Genomic DNA, 17,329 nt, shown 5'->3' on the forward strand with positions numbered 1-17,329 from the left:
GGAACGGGAGACGATAGGATAGAACGGGACAGAATAGCACAGAATGGAACGGCACAGAGCATCCCACCAAGCCTGCCCTGCTGTCTGACCACCCCTCATAGGACAGCCCTTATTGCTTCTTGACCCCCCCCCATCCACAGCTCTATGCTGCTCCCATTCAGTCCCTAGGAGCACAGAACCAACACCTCCCTCCTTCCTTCACCCCCCCAACCCGGAGGCATCGGTGCTGCACAACAGGAGCAGCTCAGAACCACACAGAGAGCTGGATGAAAGAAGGGCACCCAAGTCCGCATAAATAAATGTCATCTTTATTTAAGGAAATATAATTTATCAGCAGTTGACATCCGTCAATCCAGTTACAGTAGCTATAAATAATTAAGACAAGTCATTTCTTTTGTTTCTCCTTTAATACAAAGAGAGCTCAACCCGGCGTTTCTCATTTGCAATCAGCTGTAAGGTGGGCCGTGCAACCGAATGCAAGTGATGGGAAAAGCTTTTGGCTGTCCATGTGCTGAGATGCTAAATGAGATCCTGCCCCGTCCCATTCACCCCACAGCACCTCAGCACCCATAGGAGACCACAGGAGATCCTCCCTCTGACACCACTGCTTTCCCAGGGAACCAAACCCTGGCATCACAGCACAGAGCAATAATGGCATGGCCATACACAAATGTGTCAGCATAAAACCTCATATCCCACCCCTCAGCATCAGGCAGAGATAGGAGGTGAGAGCAGAGGATGCTGGAGGAGCCCCCAAGCTCAGAGTTCTTGCTTTGGGGTGTGAGTTTGGTTAATTGGTTTGTTGTTTTGGTTTTCCTTTGTGTTTTTGTGCAGAGCTGTGGCTGAATCAGACCTGCAAGCAGCCAAAGTCAACTACGGGGGACAGGAGGAGGGTCAGAGCTACTGCCACTAAGGGGACAGCACAGAGATGGAGAGGGGGAAGGCGAGCCTCACATCAGCAAGGTGAGGAGGGGAGCATTGCCTCTTTGTGCCAGAAGTGCTGAAGGTAACCTAAGGGAGGAACTGAAGCCATTCAAGACAGAAGGAAGAAAAGCAGCAGGCTGTAGGTGACCCCAAATCCTGCAGCTCTCAGGTGATGGCCCTGGATCTGCAGGCTAAGAGGACATGCAGCAGCACAAAAGGCACAGGGCTGCAGTGTGAGCTCTGGTCCTTTAAGGGCATCTCCCCATGCTTTGTGCACTGCAGCACCAAAACTGGGTCCCATGGGACACTACGATCCCCACCCCTACCAACAGTAGGAGCTCTCTCCCGAGCACACATTCATGCAGTTTACATCAGAGCCTGCTGAGTGCACCACTGAGTGAAGCTTCCAAGTCAATAAGACCCGCTTAAATAAACCGTGCTCAGCTCACTGAATTGATTTATATCCAAATGGGAAAAGTAAAAAGCTCTGACAGCACCCAGGAAGATGATTGTATTACAAACGCTTCAGTCACACAACCAGAACTGGTCTTCTCTCCTTATGCTGCTGCATGAGAATCCCCCCCAGGGTGCACAGGTGGAGGAAGGGAAGGCTTTCCTGGCCACCTCCCAGCCGGGCAGCACAAAAAAGCAGGAGGGAAACAAGGCTCACAGTGCTCAGCCCCCTGCTGGCATGCTGGGCTGTCACCACCCCCAGGCTGAAGCAAGCAGGGTGCTCTGCTGAGAGCCACACAGAGCTCTGCACTGACAGGGCATGGCTGCACAAGTCAGGCTGTGCTGCTGACCTGTTTTCATCCTTCCTCCTACGCATACAGGGAAAGCTAATGGCTGAACACAGATGGCATCTTCTAAGAGACAGCAGCAGCAATGATGCTCCCGAGTTTGAAATGCTTCATACTCAGCAAGGGAAGGTACTGAGCAGCTCCTGCCCAGCTGCAGCTGGAAGCAGGCCTGAATGCACAAAAGTGGATCAACTCTGGACCAGAGAGCTGCGTGTTTTGGGAGCAAAGCACAGGTGAGGGGGTGCAGGGAGAAAACATGAGGGAGGAGGGTCACAGGACAGAGAAAACAGGAGATCCCCGTGTCCTCACCCACAAGGCTGCACTTTGCTAGCAGGTGCCCTCTCAGCAACATCCATCTGAACCTCATCTCCAGCATTTAAAACGCTTATGAAGCGAACAAAGCAGCCCTTCACCTCCAGTGGCTGGGACAGGGGGGCCTCCTGTGTGCTCCATCGACTGATGGGCAGCTCCCCTGGAACACTGGTCAGACAACTGCTAGGAAATTGCACTTAGTGATTGTCTCATTACACTCCCGCGTCCTTCCTAAAACTAGATTTATTTTCTGTACAAACTTGGCTTGAAATAGAAACCACATAAAATTCCCATTGAAAATAATGAGAATCCTGTATCAAAGATGAAGTCTCGTGAGAGACGGGGTAAGGGATGGGGGGGTTGAGGGGGGAAAAGGGGAGCAAGGGTGGAAGAAAAACAATCATGACAAAAATGAATGGAAGAGAGCTGAGAGGAGGGGAGGGGGGGCAGGGAGAGCTAATCCCCCACATCGGAGTCCCGGTCACCAATAAGCCATAAGACATGAAAGCTGAGAGCAAGGAGACCTGTTCCAATCAGGTCGCCCAGCGCTGTCAAGTAAGGGATGGAGAAGTTGTCAGGATCGAGGTCCCTGCCCCACATCCAGTGCACCATCCAGTCAGCGATGTACAGCAGAATGAGAACCTGGGAGGGAGGCAGAAAAGAGCCACGTCAACCACAGCCCCAACCTCTGCAATCCCTCTCCTCACACAGTAGCACTGCAGCCCTTCCTTCCCTTCATGCATCCCCAGCACATTCAAGCATGAAGGCTCAGTGCACTGATACCCAAACACCAGCAAGTCTACATTTTGCATTTCCACCTTCAGATCTAACCAGAACAAGCTCAGGGGCAAAAGAGAGGACTCAGAAGCACAGAGGACTCTTAGGAAGTGTCAGCAACATCTTTATCCCAGGGATAAAGAGCAGCTGAAGCCACCAGAGCGCAATGTTCTCCCCACCTCCTTCATTTCAGTGCTGCGGGTGGCATGTCAGCATCCCTTACTGCAGCCTGAGCAGTTGCAGCCCCTGGAGGGGTTTCAGCTCACCTGGAGGAGTGCAGCTGTCATATAGAAAACAATGAAAATGGGGGTGAGCGTAGTGTGTCCACCTTGCATGGAGCTGATGGTGTAAAGGAAAACCAGGTGTCCGGGCACGACCAGAAGGAAGAGCACACGAGCAGAGCGGGAATTCACATCTGTTGGGAAACAAAAGTGGAGTTCAGGAATCAGTGTGATGGGAACACAGCAGCTGTGCAGCCTACCTACAGCTGGGGGCACCTGGGATCTCCCTTTCCAGGGGGCAGCTCCCTATCAGAAGGCCAGAACCCGGGCTATGGAGCATCAAACCTCCCCCAGGCAGCATGGAATATGACCACCTCTCCCCACACTATATAGGAATGCAGGTTTGGCTGTTCACAGCTACAAATAACAGGGCTAAGATGCATTTGCAAGTTAATTAACTGTAGCTCTATAGGCCCAGCATACCCTCAACATTCGAGGGTCTCGAATCCAGCCAGCTTCAAGGCAGGTTTAGGTATCCTGAACATCTGGAAAAGATTTGCTGGGTGGAGGAATTACAGCATTACACACTTAGGGCACAGGACTTGGGCAACGTGCTTTCCTAACCCAGCAGGGATGTGTCCTCTTTGCATAGCAGCTTTGCTAAAGGTCCACTGGTCTCTAGAGGGCAGGGCAGGCCAAAAGAGCAGACATCCACGAGCTGACAGCTGCCTCTGAGCCTCAGCCACCATTTCCTGTGACAGTGCTCCAGTGACGGCCTCAGCCAAGCTCAGCCAGCCATTTGCAGCAACAGCTGCTGGCAGAACTCGATACATTCCAAGCCTTAACTTGAGTACCTGAGCTGAAGAAAGTGCTGCAAGGGCTGGGGCATTTGCGAGGGGTTGTTTCAGGGCTCTCTCCAGGCATCCCACTCATGTGCAGGTAAGTGGAGATGCGACTCGCCTGCACTGCCACCAGGTTGCCACCCACACCTGTAGATAAGGAGAGCACAATAAGGGAAGTTTAAAGCTGCTGCTTTTTGCATGAAGCACAAGGAAACTCTGAACTCGCCAACCCAAAGACGAGCTGCTGCAGAATTAGCTCAGTTTATTGCAAGGCTGAGAATGAGTGCACAACAGAACTCCCTTGGTTCAGTAGGCAGAATGGAGGTCAAAGCTTCATTCCAGAACAAACCGAAGATTTCCTGACTCAAGTTGCAAACCCAGATTCTTTATGTTACCAAGAGCTGCAGGACAGTATATACCCTGCTATATAACTCACCATTAATAACAGGGGTGAAGACAGCCATCCCAGCAAAGTTCGGATCTGAGACTGTTCTGTCCAAAATTAAACCCCCAACGCTGCAGAGAGAAGAACAAAGAGGTCAGTGCTGAAAGTCCATCAGGCAGCACACACAGAGCACTGCAAGTCCTCCCTGCTGCAGTGTGTGCACTGGGTGACGTATCCACCCCACTAACGTGTGCAACAACCACGCGCTGAGGCCTTGGATTCCAGCAGTCAGGTGCTCAATGCCCCTGGGCCTCAATCCCAGTGTCTTTGACTGGAAAACACAACGTGACCTCCAGTTTCCTGGCAGAAAACTGGAGAAGTTTGGATCTCCATCTTCTTTTGGAATCTGTCAAGTGTGAATAAGTTGGAAGGGCTGGGGGGGAAAAAAAAGGTGCATTTTGTGTCTGTGTTTCAAGGAGAAGAGCTCTTGCACACCTTCCTACCTGCTAATTGCCATTGCAATAATGACTGGCTCCCAGCCAGAGTACAGCACCTCCCGAGTCGCTGCATTCTTCTTGGCAATGATGACCCAGATGGGCAGCAGAGCTATGAAGAAGGCACACACCAAAGGATTCACGTATGCTTTGCTCTCTGAGGGGGAAATATGCAAAGGCAACAGATCAAGGACACATCCTGCAGCAGAGAGCTGTGGTGCTACTTCAGCTGAGCTCATCAGCCCTGCCAGCAGAGCTGCCATCCCCAGTCAGAAACATACAAACAAGACCCAATGTTTCCTCTTGATGCACCTGCTGAATGAAACCTCTTCAGTTTCCCAACTGCTCCTTCCTACTTCCCACTCCTGGGCAAGACCTCCCAGCGCTGCTTCACCTTTGAGTGAACCTGGCTGAGTCACATCCTCTGCATCCCAGCCACCAGGGTGGAGGGGAGGGAGGAGGAAATCCATAGCACGCAGCTGCAGCTCTGCACTGAGGACCCCCAGCTGGTGCTGACAGTATGAAAGACTACAACCAAAGCTGCCTTCCCCCATTGTTCGAGCCACTACCAAGCTCCTGGCACTTGGAAGCCCCAAGAGGATTAAGGGTAAAGGAACAGGGTGAAACACAAGGGAGATGCTGCAGCAGACACAAGGATCAGGGAAAGACAAAAGCCTTTTGTAGCTGCTCACCCAGCTCTTTGTACAAGCCCCAGCTGATTCCTGAAAGCAGAGCCAGGGTGATGAGATCCCCCAGACTGGCAGCAATTGGTGTGGCTACGTTATCAGGATTGATTCCCATCTTCCTGGATCCAATGATGACTCCAATCATGATCATGCCTACAGCAAAATAAAAGAGAAAGAAATTAGGATGAAGGCAGGGAGAGCCCAGCATGTCAGGAAGAGGTGCTGGAAGAATGTACATGATAGATCTCCTACCCAGAACAAGGGAAGCAATAAAAGCAGTAGCCACGCTGCTGGCACAGAGCAGGACAGCATGGTCAAGGCTAAAGTGCCCATCTGGAATCCATCCAAATATCACTGCTGCAATCGAAGCCAGGAAGCCAACCACGGTCGCCTGAACCTGAAAATGAAAGTGAGATGAACACCAAGAAGACTGAGGCAAAACGGTACACCAAGTTCAACCTTCAAGGCAAACTGCTATGCTAATGTGACTATGGGCTAATAAGGTGCCATTTGTTTCCCCACCAGACATGCAATACTGACAGTCAATACCCAAGAAAAGACATTCAAGCCTTCTGACACCTCTTCAGGTTGGACTTCAACAACTACTAATGTCCCCAAGCTTTCTTTCCCATTTTCTTACCTGTATCAGTGCCATGTTCCCTGTTATCATCTTCCAGAGCTCTTTGGGTGTATCCATTTGGCCAATATTAGCCTGCAAAAGAAGACATCACAGCACCATTAGAACCTTTAAAAGACGGATGGCATTTAACTCTTGCTAACAGATTCCTGCCTTCCAGCTATGCAGGTCTGTGCCAGGAGCAGGAAGAAAGAACGACTGCAAACCCTCACCTCTCATAACAGAGCCTTCACACAGAGCCACGCACTGCTGCATGAATCCACTTCAGTGGTGATGAAGCCAAGTCTGGCCCAGGCCCAGCTGGGTCATACTGCCCCTTGATTTGGCCAGCCAGGAGGGAAACAGGGGTTGCACAGATCCCAGATCAGCTATCTGAGCACCCCCAGCTCTGACACGAGGCAAGGCCGGAGCAGCACCACGTGGGCACAAGGAGCTGGCAGCAGGAACTACAGCTGGGGATAAAAGTTGAGTAAACAAGGCTAATGCCACGTGGGGACCTACTGAGTAGCAGGAAGCAGCCATGGTACACGGGTCATCTGGCATCGCTACGGGAGATGCTAATCAGAATAACCAGAACAGAAGGAAAGCTGCTTGAATTTCTTGGCATACAATCCAAACAAAAGCCAGCCGAATCCCTGCAGGTCGCAGCTTATGGAGAACACAGGAGTTCTGCTCTCCCCAACACCTTCTGGTCTTCACAGAAGGTTGAAAAGAAGGACAGGCAGAGAGATGGTGCCCGTATGCAATCTTGTAGCATTCAAAGCTGATGAACGTGAGGGAGAAACAAGTTTGTCACCATGAAATCATAAGGGGAAAGCCCAAGAAATCTGAAGTAGTTGCACGATGGAGTCACTGGCTGAAAGTGTCAGACTTCTGACAAACAATAGAGCAGCAATTCCTGCCTCTCGGGTTTCTTTCCTGGTCCACACAAAGAAAGAAATCTATGATCAGCCAACCTTCGCGCTTCTCCTTATTGCATCTACACTTCAGAGAGCTGCCAGGCCACGACCACCAGCTCTGAGATGAGCCCATCTCCAGGGTGAATTCTTCTGCTTGGTTTAAGGGGAGGGGAAGAAAGAATGGGGAAAAACAAAACCTTGGCTGTAGAGCTGCACCCAGCACATCCAGCAGAGGAATTCGAGCTCCATACGAAGCCTGACCTTAACATTCCTGCCACACGGCAATTAGGTTGGGATTAACATAACCTAGCTGTAGTCAATGGCAACAGGATGTTAATCCTTTGACTTAATGGGAGAGTTTTGCTTCTTAATTGTGGAAGGGACTTCTGAGGTGACTTAATGCAGCACTAATTAGAAACCCACAATCTGAGAAATCCTTCCAGACTGCTTTCCTGCAGAGCGAGCACGAGAACGGCATCGTGAAGCGCTGCCCAAAGGAGAGCCCACTCCCCATGGGAAAGAAGGGAGAACTAAAGAGACTGTCAGAGCCCATCATGCATTGATATAAGGGAGTAGTGTGTAAGGCTGGGAGATTTGCACGTGGGCAGCACAGCTTTCGTTCCTGTTAGGGTGAAGGACTCACCCTGATCAGTCCATGCTCTGAAAGCTGGCCAAGGCCAAGCCAAGGCCAAGAGGGAGAATGGCCTGTGTTTGGGTCAGCGAGGATTCTGACATGATCTGAACAATAGGGAATGAATAAAACAAAGGGATTTGTTTCTGAGAATGAAGAAGCAAACAAAGCTCAGCCTGCCACAGGCTGAAGTGCTCAGCCTGACCCTGCAAGCCCCGGTGCAGGAGCACAGCAGCTTTGTTCTCTCCTGTAGCACCTGGACAGAAGAGAGCAGCACCAAGGGAAGCTGTTCCCAGGTGGAGGTGGTTCCCAGCAGTGCTGGGCCCAAGGCAAGGGTAATTCATGCCCAGGTGCCACTGGTTCAGTGAGTAAGAAGGTACTGAGAGCAAAGAGGCACAGCTGGCATTAACCCACCGCTTAAGATGGAAGAAAGAGGCTGTCACTTGCTGTCACTTTCAAGTAGATGCTTTACAGATAAAGGAGTATTACTGTCCCTGTTAGAAGAAGATGCCTCTCTCCAGCACTGCTCAGGGAGACTGCTGTGCTACAGAAACATTTAAACACAAAGCAATTCATTTACAGCTGGACTAAGACACTATTCTGAGGAGCTAACAGCGCCTGTCTCCATTTCTCACAGGGAGTTCAGTGTTACGTGGGAATCAGACTGAGTTCTAGCAAGAAAAATGCCCTGCCATTCCTCTCCATCAACTTGAATAGGCTGTCAATCCACCTGACAACTCTCTCTGCAAGCTCTCCTCCATCTCACCCTTTGTTGTACAACTCTCTGCAGGCTCTCACCTCCCAGCCCTGTTGAACCTGGCTTGTTTTGGCCTGCTCTGGTTGCATGTCTGCACCCAGCTTCCTTGTAACTGAAACCAGATCCAAGCACTCCAGGTATTAAACTGCCAAAGCCCTTTTGTGCACTGTACCTCCAGGTTCATGAGCAGTCCTGATGAGGAAGTGAACTGTCAGCAAAGCTTAAGGACTACAGAGCCTTTAAATCAATCAAATGGGATGGAAACACCTGGCTAGAAAGTTCAGCTCCAGCCTCTGCTTTGGGTGGTCACTACATTCATATGCATGTTCACATCCCTTCCTGCCCCATAGAAAATAGATGATCCTGCTCCTCAGCATGCCCTGGATACTCACAGCTGTTGACAGGCGAGACGCCAGAGTCATCTCCAGGTTCCCCTTCAGGCCCAGCAGTGCAGGCACCAAGATGAAAACCTCGGTCACATACTTGAAGACATCCCAGTGCTGCAAGATGGAAACAAAAAAGACCCCCCCAAGGTTAGAAACCTTTGCTTTGGATTGAGAACCTCCTTTGCTGCCTTTGCACTCTGGCACTGCCTGCGTGCAGCCCTGGATGGATGACTCAGTTTCACTTCCAGTTCTGGTGCCACACTTTCCAGCAGTGTTACTGCTTCTGACATTTACGTAGTAGTGACCACATGGTTCCTGCTGAGCTTACAAACAGGATCTCAGCCTGCAACTTGCAGTTCAAAATCCCCTAAAGCTTAACTGCTGACAAAACATTTATGCACGTAGAGGCCAAGAACAGGGAGAGAGGAAGAAGCCTTGCCCAACACACTCCGGTTTTGGCAGAATCCAGTACTGAAGTCTGCCCAGAGGCATTCCCCATGGGCACAGCATTGCTGCTCCCTGATGCTGCAGTGGCTCACCGCTGTCTCTGCTCCCACTTCTGCTGCAGAGAACCATATGGTCTTTAAGATCCCTTCCAACCTAAGACATTGCAGGAGCCTATGATGCTCTCACTGAGGAGTGTGCTCTCCCTCTACCTGCCACATACATCGCACCTGCAGGTATTTGCAACCCCTCCTGGCTCTTGAGCAGAGTCAGTTTTCTCTGGACAAGAAATAGAGTAGGCAGGCATGGTTTATTAGGATAATTGCAGGGTATGCATTCTTATAGGAGAGCCACTGGCTTCCCAGAAAACATGAAATCATTCCCAAAAACTCACAACCTCGTTAAAAGAAATAATAATGCAGACCGTGCAAACCTCACTGCTTGATTCCCTGTTCTCATCAGTGTTTTGTGAGAAGACTGTGTCCAAAATAGCCCCTGCTCCCCACACTGCCTGGCTGGTATCCTCCTCAGAGGAAGCTGATGGAATGGTGTGTTCAGAAGCTGCCTCCTGTGCTGAGCTCGTTGGCAGCTGCAGTTTCCTTCCTGCTCTGTTACCTGCACTGGGCTCTGTCTCCTCAGCTCCCCCCTTGGCAGGGAGGCTGAGAACCCAAAGGGATGTGCAGTTCCTTCTAGGACAAGGAACGCTATCAGCCAACACCTTACAGCAAATAAAGCTCACTACCTGCATGACTAACACCTTCCTGTTGGGAAAGACTTCAGTTATTTTTGTTTATTATTCCATCCTTTGTGATGCTTGTCTCCAGCACTGGAACACTAAGAGCCAACGAGCTCCAGCTTCCTGCCAGGTCCTTTCCAATACCACGCTCAAGCTGCAAGCGCTGGAAGAACAGTCTGAGAGAGAGAAGTGTGATCACAGGAGGCTGCTTAACAACTTGAGAAGGATGAACTGGAACCATTTCTCCTTAAAGAATCAGTCTGAAAGACTTCCTTTGGCACAGCAACGCTCCAGGCTGTGCTTCCTTTAAGGTCACACCTAGGAACAGTGAGCTTTCTTCAGACTATTTTTAGGCAGGCCTGGCAGTCATCGCAATTATTTTGCAACTTGCTGTAAGTGGCAAATCCTTTACTATGACATCCCTGGGCAGTACCTGGAATTTAATCAGCTCCCACTTCCCAGCAGGATGAGCTGGGTGTCACCAGGATCACTTCAACCAAAGGAACACTGTCATTAGTTTGACCACAGGCTGGAAGTGCTGTGCAACAGCTTCCTGGCTCCTCTTTCCTCCAAGGAGACCACAGAAGCACGATAGGGACAGGCAATAGCCAGCACAGGGCTGCAGCCCTCTGCATCTCATCCCATTGCCGGCCATGCACATTAACCTGGACAGGAGGCTGCACTGCAAACCAGAGCTGCCATAACTGAGTAAGACAGAGGTGTTCCTGGGGAAAGGGAAAAAAGCCATCTTCGGGGAGGGAAAACAAGAAGATTTCTGCAGACATCAGCAGCTCGCTTGCTGCAAAGTGCAGGACCTGTGGGCTCCTGCCAACTCGCTTAATATAAGATGTTATACAACACTGGCCTACAGGCACTTTGTATGTCACAAAGGCCTCCTGGCTCCTGCAGAGCACAGCCTTATAGGAGAGCCATTTCACACACCCCATAAGGGGAGCAGACAGCACAGCCCACATGGGTTGCCTTACTTCAGCCCCCATCTGCCCAGCAGAGGGGCTGGGCTCCAGCATCAGGCCCAGGTGGTGTTTTGCTGTTCTTCCAGGCTTGCTGCATTTCAGAGGCTTTGCACCTGCAGACATCAGACACTTCCAGGACAACAGCTGCTTTTCTGCCTCTGCTGTGTTCTGTTGCTGCTGTGTGAGGGGGAGGTTAAGACATGCAGCAGCATCATGGGGTGGGTCAGAGCAGGACGGTGACTCAGGACAGCTCAGACGGAAGGAAACTGCATCTTGGTCCTCCCAAAGCCCCAAAGAGACAAACAGCCTTGCCAGGAGAGCTCGAGTCCAGAGCTCAGCAGATGCATGAGGAGCCCTGCAAGACTCTTTCAGGATCACCCCACTCAATGGGGCTTGGGATGAAGTTCTGGACAACAGCACAGCAATGAAAAGTGGAGCCAGGCCTGGATGAAGGAGTGAGGCTCAGCTTTCCCCACTGCATCTGAGGGGAATGCTAACACCAGAGGTGGTCAAATGGGGAATGAGCAGACTCCCTCCTCCATATCCAATCCAAAGCATCTCCAGGGAACAGGCAAGTCTGGAAAACAACAATCAAGGCTCTGCAGGGAGAGGGGACTGTGCCAGCAGTTCCTTGCTGTATACAGAGAAGCAGGTGGCACCCATGTAGGTCTCCAAACCCAAAGGGAGCAGAAACAAATTAATAGGGACACATTAATGGGACAGCGTGGCCAGAGGCCAGGGCTGCTTGTTTTCACACTGGGGAGACCAATTACAGCTGGCTGATTACTCCATTTGTCTCAAGTGGAGGCAATTGAGTGCGTGGATCCCTCCATCCATCACAAATCATGGCTACATCCAAAGCAATGGGACTCCTGCCTGCCCCCAGCAGCTCGCTGTCTCCTTCCCCCAAGGCTCTGAGCCTCTGGGAAGCCAGTTCTCAAGATCAGCTCCCCAAACTCTGCAGGAAGGCAAGCTGAGAGCACGTTTCCCTCCCCCCCCCAATTCCACCCTATGGCATTTAATCCCAAGGCTAAAGGGAGTTAAAGGAGTTGGCAGGACACGCTGTGTAGCTACATGCTGAGCTGCTGTGGAACAGAGGAATTATGAAGCTTTCTTTCTAATGGCCGTAAATAAAAGGCAGGAGAGCACAGTGGTGTGCCACAGTATCCCACCCAGGCCCTCCCCTCCCCACTCAGGAGGGCTGTTCCTCTTCCAGGAAGGACCTGGGGCTGCATTCAAAGCCCTGGTCCAGGAAATTGCCAGAAGATCCAAACACGAGCTTACAGGGACTTTGCAAACGACATCGTGCTTGAAATTGCTCTCTTTTCGAGTAATCTATTAATTAATATTCTGCTACTTCCTGTTCTGAGGCACAACTCACACTTCACAACCTCCCTCAGCAGGTTGCATAGGGAGAAAGCATAACGATGAGCAGCACGCTAAGGCATGCAGGAAGCAGCCACTGGGGCAATATAGCAAAAGAAGTGCCTGCATCACACGACAGACCTGCTGGCACACAGCTCAGGTGCAGATAAACATCACTGCCATCGATACACACACAAATGACTGACATCAGTCTTTTTGTGTCAACACCACGAGGGCTTGTTTACATCATCTGAGTAAACATGAAAGCATCAAACTGAGAGATTTTGGTTGATGGCAGCTCCAATGTGGCTGCATGCGAGCAAACCTTGTGCCTCATTCACTGCTTCGTGCTGGGCAGCAGGACAAGGAACAGCACACGAGAGGGAGGTGAGCAGCTGATCAGCTGCCAGAGACACCTGCTTGGATTTCCACGCTTGAAAGACACGGCCTGCTAAGTCATCACATTGCCCACGTCAAACCGAAGTGAGCTGTGTGCTTCCCACAGTGCCACCCACCCCGAAACACCGAAGGAGATGTCTGCTAACACAGCAGTTTGCAGCTGGAGGTATCAGCCAGCTCCCTGGCTGGTCTTCCCTAAGAATCAGCTCCACGCAGCTGTAAGGAGGAATCTCCCTGTTAGCCCAGTTGCTCCTGGGTTGCTTCAAGCACATGAGAAGGCAGAGCAGGGTCACTCAGCCTGAGCAAGCATCCTGCACCCACTGCAGAGGGGGATCATTAACCCAGCTGGCACCAGCCCAGTGTGCTGAAACAGTACAGCAAACATCACAGGCAGTAACAGGAAACAGGACCCAGGGAACTGCAGGGCTGGGATGATGGTCATCATCAGGGGATGATTACCACATTATTCCCAGCAAGAACGTGCCTCAGTTCCCAGATAAGTCCTTTGGCTGCACGTTTGGCAGCCACGACCTTGTCCTAAGAGCTGGAGCAGGAGCATAAGGGTGACCAAAGGGTCAGTCTTACCTGCACTACGTCCAGCACCATTCCAGCAGCGACCGTCCCAAAGCCTGCCAGGAGGAAGGGAAAGAGGACTTGCAGCCCGATGGAAAAGGAGGTTTCCTTGAGCGGTGAGGTCGGCTCAGGGCCTCTGTCTGTACTGGTGTCATCACTTTCATTGCTCTGGCTGCCATTTTCCAGCAGGGCATCTTCTTCTCGCACACCTTTAGCATTGGCACGGGATTCCAGCACCACCACTTCCACCCCGACACCATCAGGTCCCAGGAAACTGGAGGGCTCCACCAGCTGACCCCGGTCTGGACTGACAAGGCAGTCCATGGGCACAGCAGGCAGCACAGCCCCGTTGGCCTGGTGGGTCTCCTTCTGCTCCTGCTTAGAAGACATGCTGCAGAGAGGTTTATTCTGAACCTCAGCTTGGTGGGCCTACAGCCAGCAGCTGTTCCAGAAGAGACCTTCTGCCAGGAGCTTACACAAATGGCCTTTCCGGCATCTAGAGGCCACCTCTCCTAGCCCTGCTCTCCTGCCTTTGAGTGCAGAAACTGCTCCAGCAGCAGAGATCCCCATCAAGCAAAGTCCAGGAATGGGGGACACCAACAGCTGAGCCAACAGAGAACACAGCAGTTAACTGGGAGCTACAGCAAGTTCTTCCTTATCCTCCCTCCAGCACTGGGAGGTTACACAGCCACCAAGGCAGGATCCGAGCTTCTCCTCTTCAACGTGTGAGGCTTCAGCACATCTTTCTCCAGTTCTTACTCCCAGGGCTTTATTGCTTCCTCCAGTGGCACGTTTCCTTTGCAGAACTCGATGCTGACAGCTCCCCGCAGGCGTCTGCTCCCTTTCTGCCTGCTTGCTGCTCCCTGCCAAGCTGCCAGCACCACCAATGAGCTCCAAGTGTCACCACCGTCCCCTTCCAGAAGGATTTCTCACCTTACAGCGCGAGGCACGGACAGTTCTTATTTAAAGCAACAGCAGCCCCCAGTTAAGGTTACTCACAGAGGCTGCAGGGCAGGAGCTGGCACTGGCCGTAACGCTGCTCCGCAAACAGCCGCCTTTCACCTGAAACACATCGAGGGGAAAAAAACGGGCGTTCTTTGGCAGCACAACGCCCCATTCATCCCGCAGCATCCTCCTGCCACGCCACACGTCAACGAGCCGCCTCGCTCTCTCCCTCCTCCCCTCCCAACTGCGGTTCGGTACCGGAGGGCCCAGAACGCTCAACGCGGAGCCCCCCGACCGCAATACCGCAGTCCCGCAGCCGCTTCCCCACGCGGGACTCACTCAATCCCCGCTCCCGCATCGGCCTCGTCCAACCCCCGCCTTCCAGCACTGGATCCCACCGCCTGCAGCTCTGGGGGCTGCTCGGCCCTCACCGCTCCGCACCGCCGCGGCCAACCCGGCACCCCGCACCCGTAGCCGTGCCCATGCGCGGCGGGGAGGGGCGCGCTGCCCACGCACCGAGACCGAGCTCCGCCCCCTCCCGACAAGGGGAGGGGAGGGGGAGTGGCTTGTGTCACGTGACACCGAGCCCACCTGGAGCCCACCGTGCTGCCGACCCCGAGCTGAGGGCGTTTGGTAATGAGCGAGCTCGAATGAATGAAGCGCGGCTCCTCACCGCTTGGATCGGAGGCCTCAGAAGCACCGACCCGGCCCCGAACGCCTTTTTGCTGCTCAGGCCTCTGCCAGCCCAAAGACAGTCTGCAACACCACCACGTGCATCCACCTGCATCTAAGGAAGCCGAAGTGCTGCAGCAGGTCCTCAGCACGCTGCTTGCAGCGAGTTAACAGCAGCAAAGCACGCTCCGTTTTGTGCCCACCTGCTGCTGCTCTACTTCAACCCGCTGTTCCGAAGGCTCACGAGCATTATTTGTGCTAATGATTCCCACAGCCTTCCTATGTGACACAGGAGAAACCTTGAGCCATACAGAGGTGACATCTGAACTGGAGCAGCATCCCTCTGGGATGGCAGTCCCAAATCCAGCCTCCAGCCCCAGCCTTCGCCCTCCTTTATGCCAAACAAACCTGCTCTGCAAAGCTCTGCCTTCATCTTTCCTTCCTGACCTGGAAAATCCACATCTCACCCAGAGGAACCACTTTGCCCCAACCCCCATAAAAACAACGTGCACCAAAATGTGACCTTGTTGATTAGCAGCCCGGCCAGCTGCACGCTCAGGAAGTGGAAGCGTGAAGACAAAAGCTACATGAGACAAGAGAACAGAAATAGATAACATCCCCAGCAGCTACAGAGATCAGAAAGGCAGAGGATGAAAGGGCAGGAAATGGCTTTCCAATTGCAGGGGAGCAGGTACCAAAGGCAACAAATACTTGGAAAGAATTTACCACTGAGCTCTGCTGGATGATGGAACTTTGTGCCCATGTGTTTTATAGCACTGATGTGAGCTCAGCATTAACACAGCACAGTCCAGCTCTGGATATGCACAATAAGGTCCAATGAAAGAAAGTGATTTGGTCAAAATCAGTCAAAACCAAAAAGCTGTTGTAAAATCTGAGGGTGTTCTGGGATGTTCAGACCCTCCAGCTTTGCTGCAGTCTGTCCCAGATCCAAACTCAGACTAAGTAGGTTATGGATGACAACTTACCCCTGCAGATGTCAGACCTGAGCATGTTCATGATGGCAGGCAATGCTGGAAGCTGACCCTAATCTGGCTCTGATCTGAAATGCAACTCATGGAATTTTGCTGGACTGGAAACAAACAGAACCATCACACCATCCTTATTCTCAAGGATTAAATCACATCTCTCAGCTGCACTCAGGTGTCACCCACGTGCTGCGTCCACTGCAACAAACACAGATCAGCCCTCAGCCAGGAAACATCCTGAGGGCTTTCAGTCATGGGAGAGCACCTGGCAGAGGGGAGCTGCAAGGTCCTGGCTTCCTCCAGGGCAGAAGTTCCTGTGTCACAGCTGCTGACCCAGTGACAGCACAGACACCTGCCGTGTGGGGCTGAGGACGTGGCTGTCATTGCTGCTTTGCTCCGGATATAAGCTGCAAATTCATTTCTATTCTAATATTGTGGTGATAAAAGGACTAACAGCACAAGGATGCTGGGATGGAGAAGCGAGAATCACCTCTTGGCTCCCTGCTATCCCCTGGAGCAGCTCAACTCCCTTGCTGTAGCCTTTGGATCAGCCTACAACAGTCATCTGCCTCTCTGCAATCACCTTTATCAAACAGGAAACACAAAAACCAGCTGGTAGAGCTGTGCCAGCCAGAGAGCATGCAGAGAACCTCAGCACTGCCATGCAGTGAGCACAGCCCTTGACCAGAGCATTACTGCCATGAGCTAGAAGGAGCTTTCTGATTACTTAGAGCGGTAACTGAAGTGCAGCCAGGCTCCTCCGTGTGGCTGTCTCAGTAGTGCACTATTAGACACAGTGCTACACAATCCAAGTGCTCACAGGGCTACCAGTAAGCCACACAATTACGCTGGATTGAAGTTATAAAAGATATTGCCAAAAGCTTTCTAGGATATGCTTCATGACTTGCACGTTGCCCCTCACACCCCACTGCCCAGGCACAGGCCAACGCAGAAGTGCATTCACTCTTTGTCTCCCACCCACTGCATTAACCACCCTTCCATGCAGTCATTTTCCTTCCTGCTGAGAACCGAGTGCAGCTTCCTTTGGGGCCCCCCATCCCTGCTTTGAAATAAGCCAGTGAGATCTCTGCAGTGCAGGGCAGGGAACTCCCTTCCCCCCCACGCTGAGCTCTTGATCACAGCCGCCCCGACAGCTGTGGAAGTGGAGCTGAGCCACTCACACTTGTTTGGTTAAAGCCAATAAATCCTGGGGCAGCGCTGCTGAATATTGCTATGAGCACTGGGAGATGGTGGCATGCAACTGGTAGTGCTGTAAGAGAGCTCGGAGGTGAAGGCAGTGTCATTTCTACAAGCAGTTCTACTGAGAGCTGAACCTAGGGACTAAAATAACAAACCCATGGCTGTCAGAAGAATGGCAACTCTAAACTTGGCTATGCAGAAGGAAGTTACCATGGCTTTAACACAGGAACAAGTGAACGTACTGGAATCTGACTAATGCAAACAGCATTCACAACCCTGTTAGA

The 17,329-nt window shown here is 51.9% G+C and overlaps 1 protein-coding gene across 1 annotated transcript; it reads right to left on the reverse strand.

Moving 5' to 3' along the window:
* Positions 1 to 287: 287 nt before the first annotated feature.
* Positions 288 to 14,634, reverse strand: SLC41A1 (solute carrier family 41 member 1). Its single transcript, XM_072356293.1, has 11 exons — positions 14,527 to 14,634; positions 13,255 to 14,304; positions 8,758 to 8,865; positions 6,082 to 6,153; positions 5,694 to 5,838; positions 5,448 to 5,594; positions 4,765 to 4,912; positions 4,313 to 4,392; positions 3,889 to 4,023; positions 3,080 to 3,228; positions 288 to 2,678 (listed from the first exon to the last, which is right to left on the reverse strand). Exons 2-11 carry the CDS (start codon positions 13,630 to 13,632, stop codon positions 2,493 to 2,495), a joined length of 1,548 nt encoding a protein of 515 aa, XP_072212394.1. The 5' UTR covers positions 13,633 to 14,304; positions 14,527 to 14,634; the 3' UTR covers positions 288 to 2,492.
* Between the last annotated feature and the right edge of the window lie 2,695 nt (positions 14,635 to 17,329).

Source organism: Excalfactoria chinensis, chromosome 23, assembly GCF_039878825.1.
Source record: "Excalfactoria chinensis isolate bCotChi1 chromosome 23, bCotChi1.hap2, whole genome shotgun sequence".
Lineage (NCBI taxonomy): Eukaryota > Metazoa > Chordata > Aves > Galliformes > Phasianidae > Excalfactoria > Excalfactoria chinensis.

Coding starts and splice junctions, on each gene's coding strand:
- SLC41A1 (XM_072356293.1), bottom strand. CDS start 13,632: ATGTCTTCTAAGCAGGAGCAGAAGGAGACCCACCAGGCCAACGGGGCT. Junction 8,866..13,254: donor TGGTGCTGGACGTAGTGCAG/GTAAGACTGACC, acceptor TCCATCTTGCAG/CACTGGGATGTCTTCAAGTA. Junction 5,595..5,693: donor TATTGCTTCCCTTGTTCTGG/GTAGGAGATCTA, acceptor ATTTTGCTGTAG/GCATGATCATGATTGGAGTC.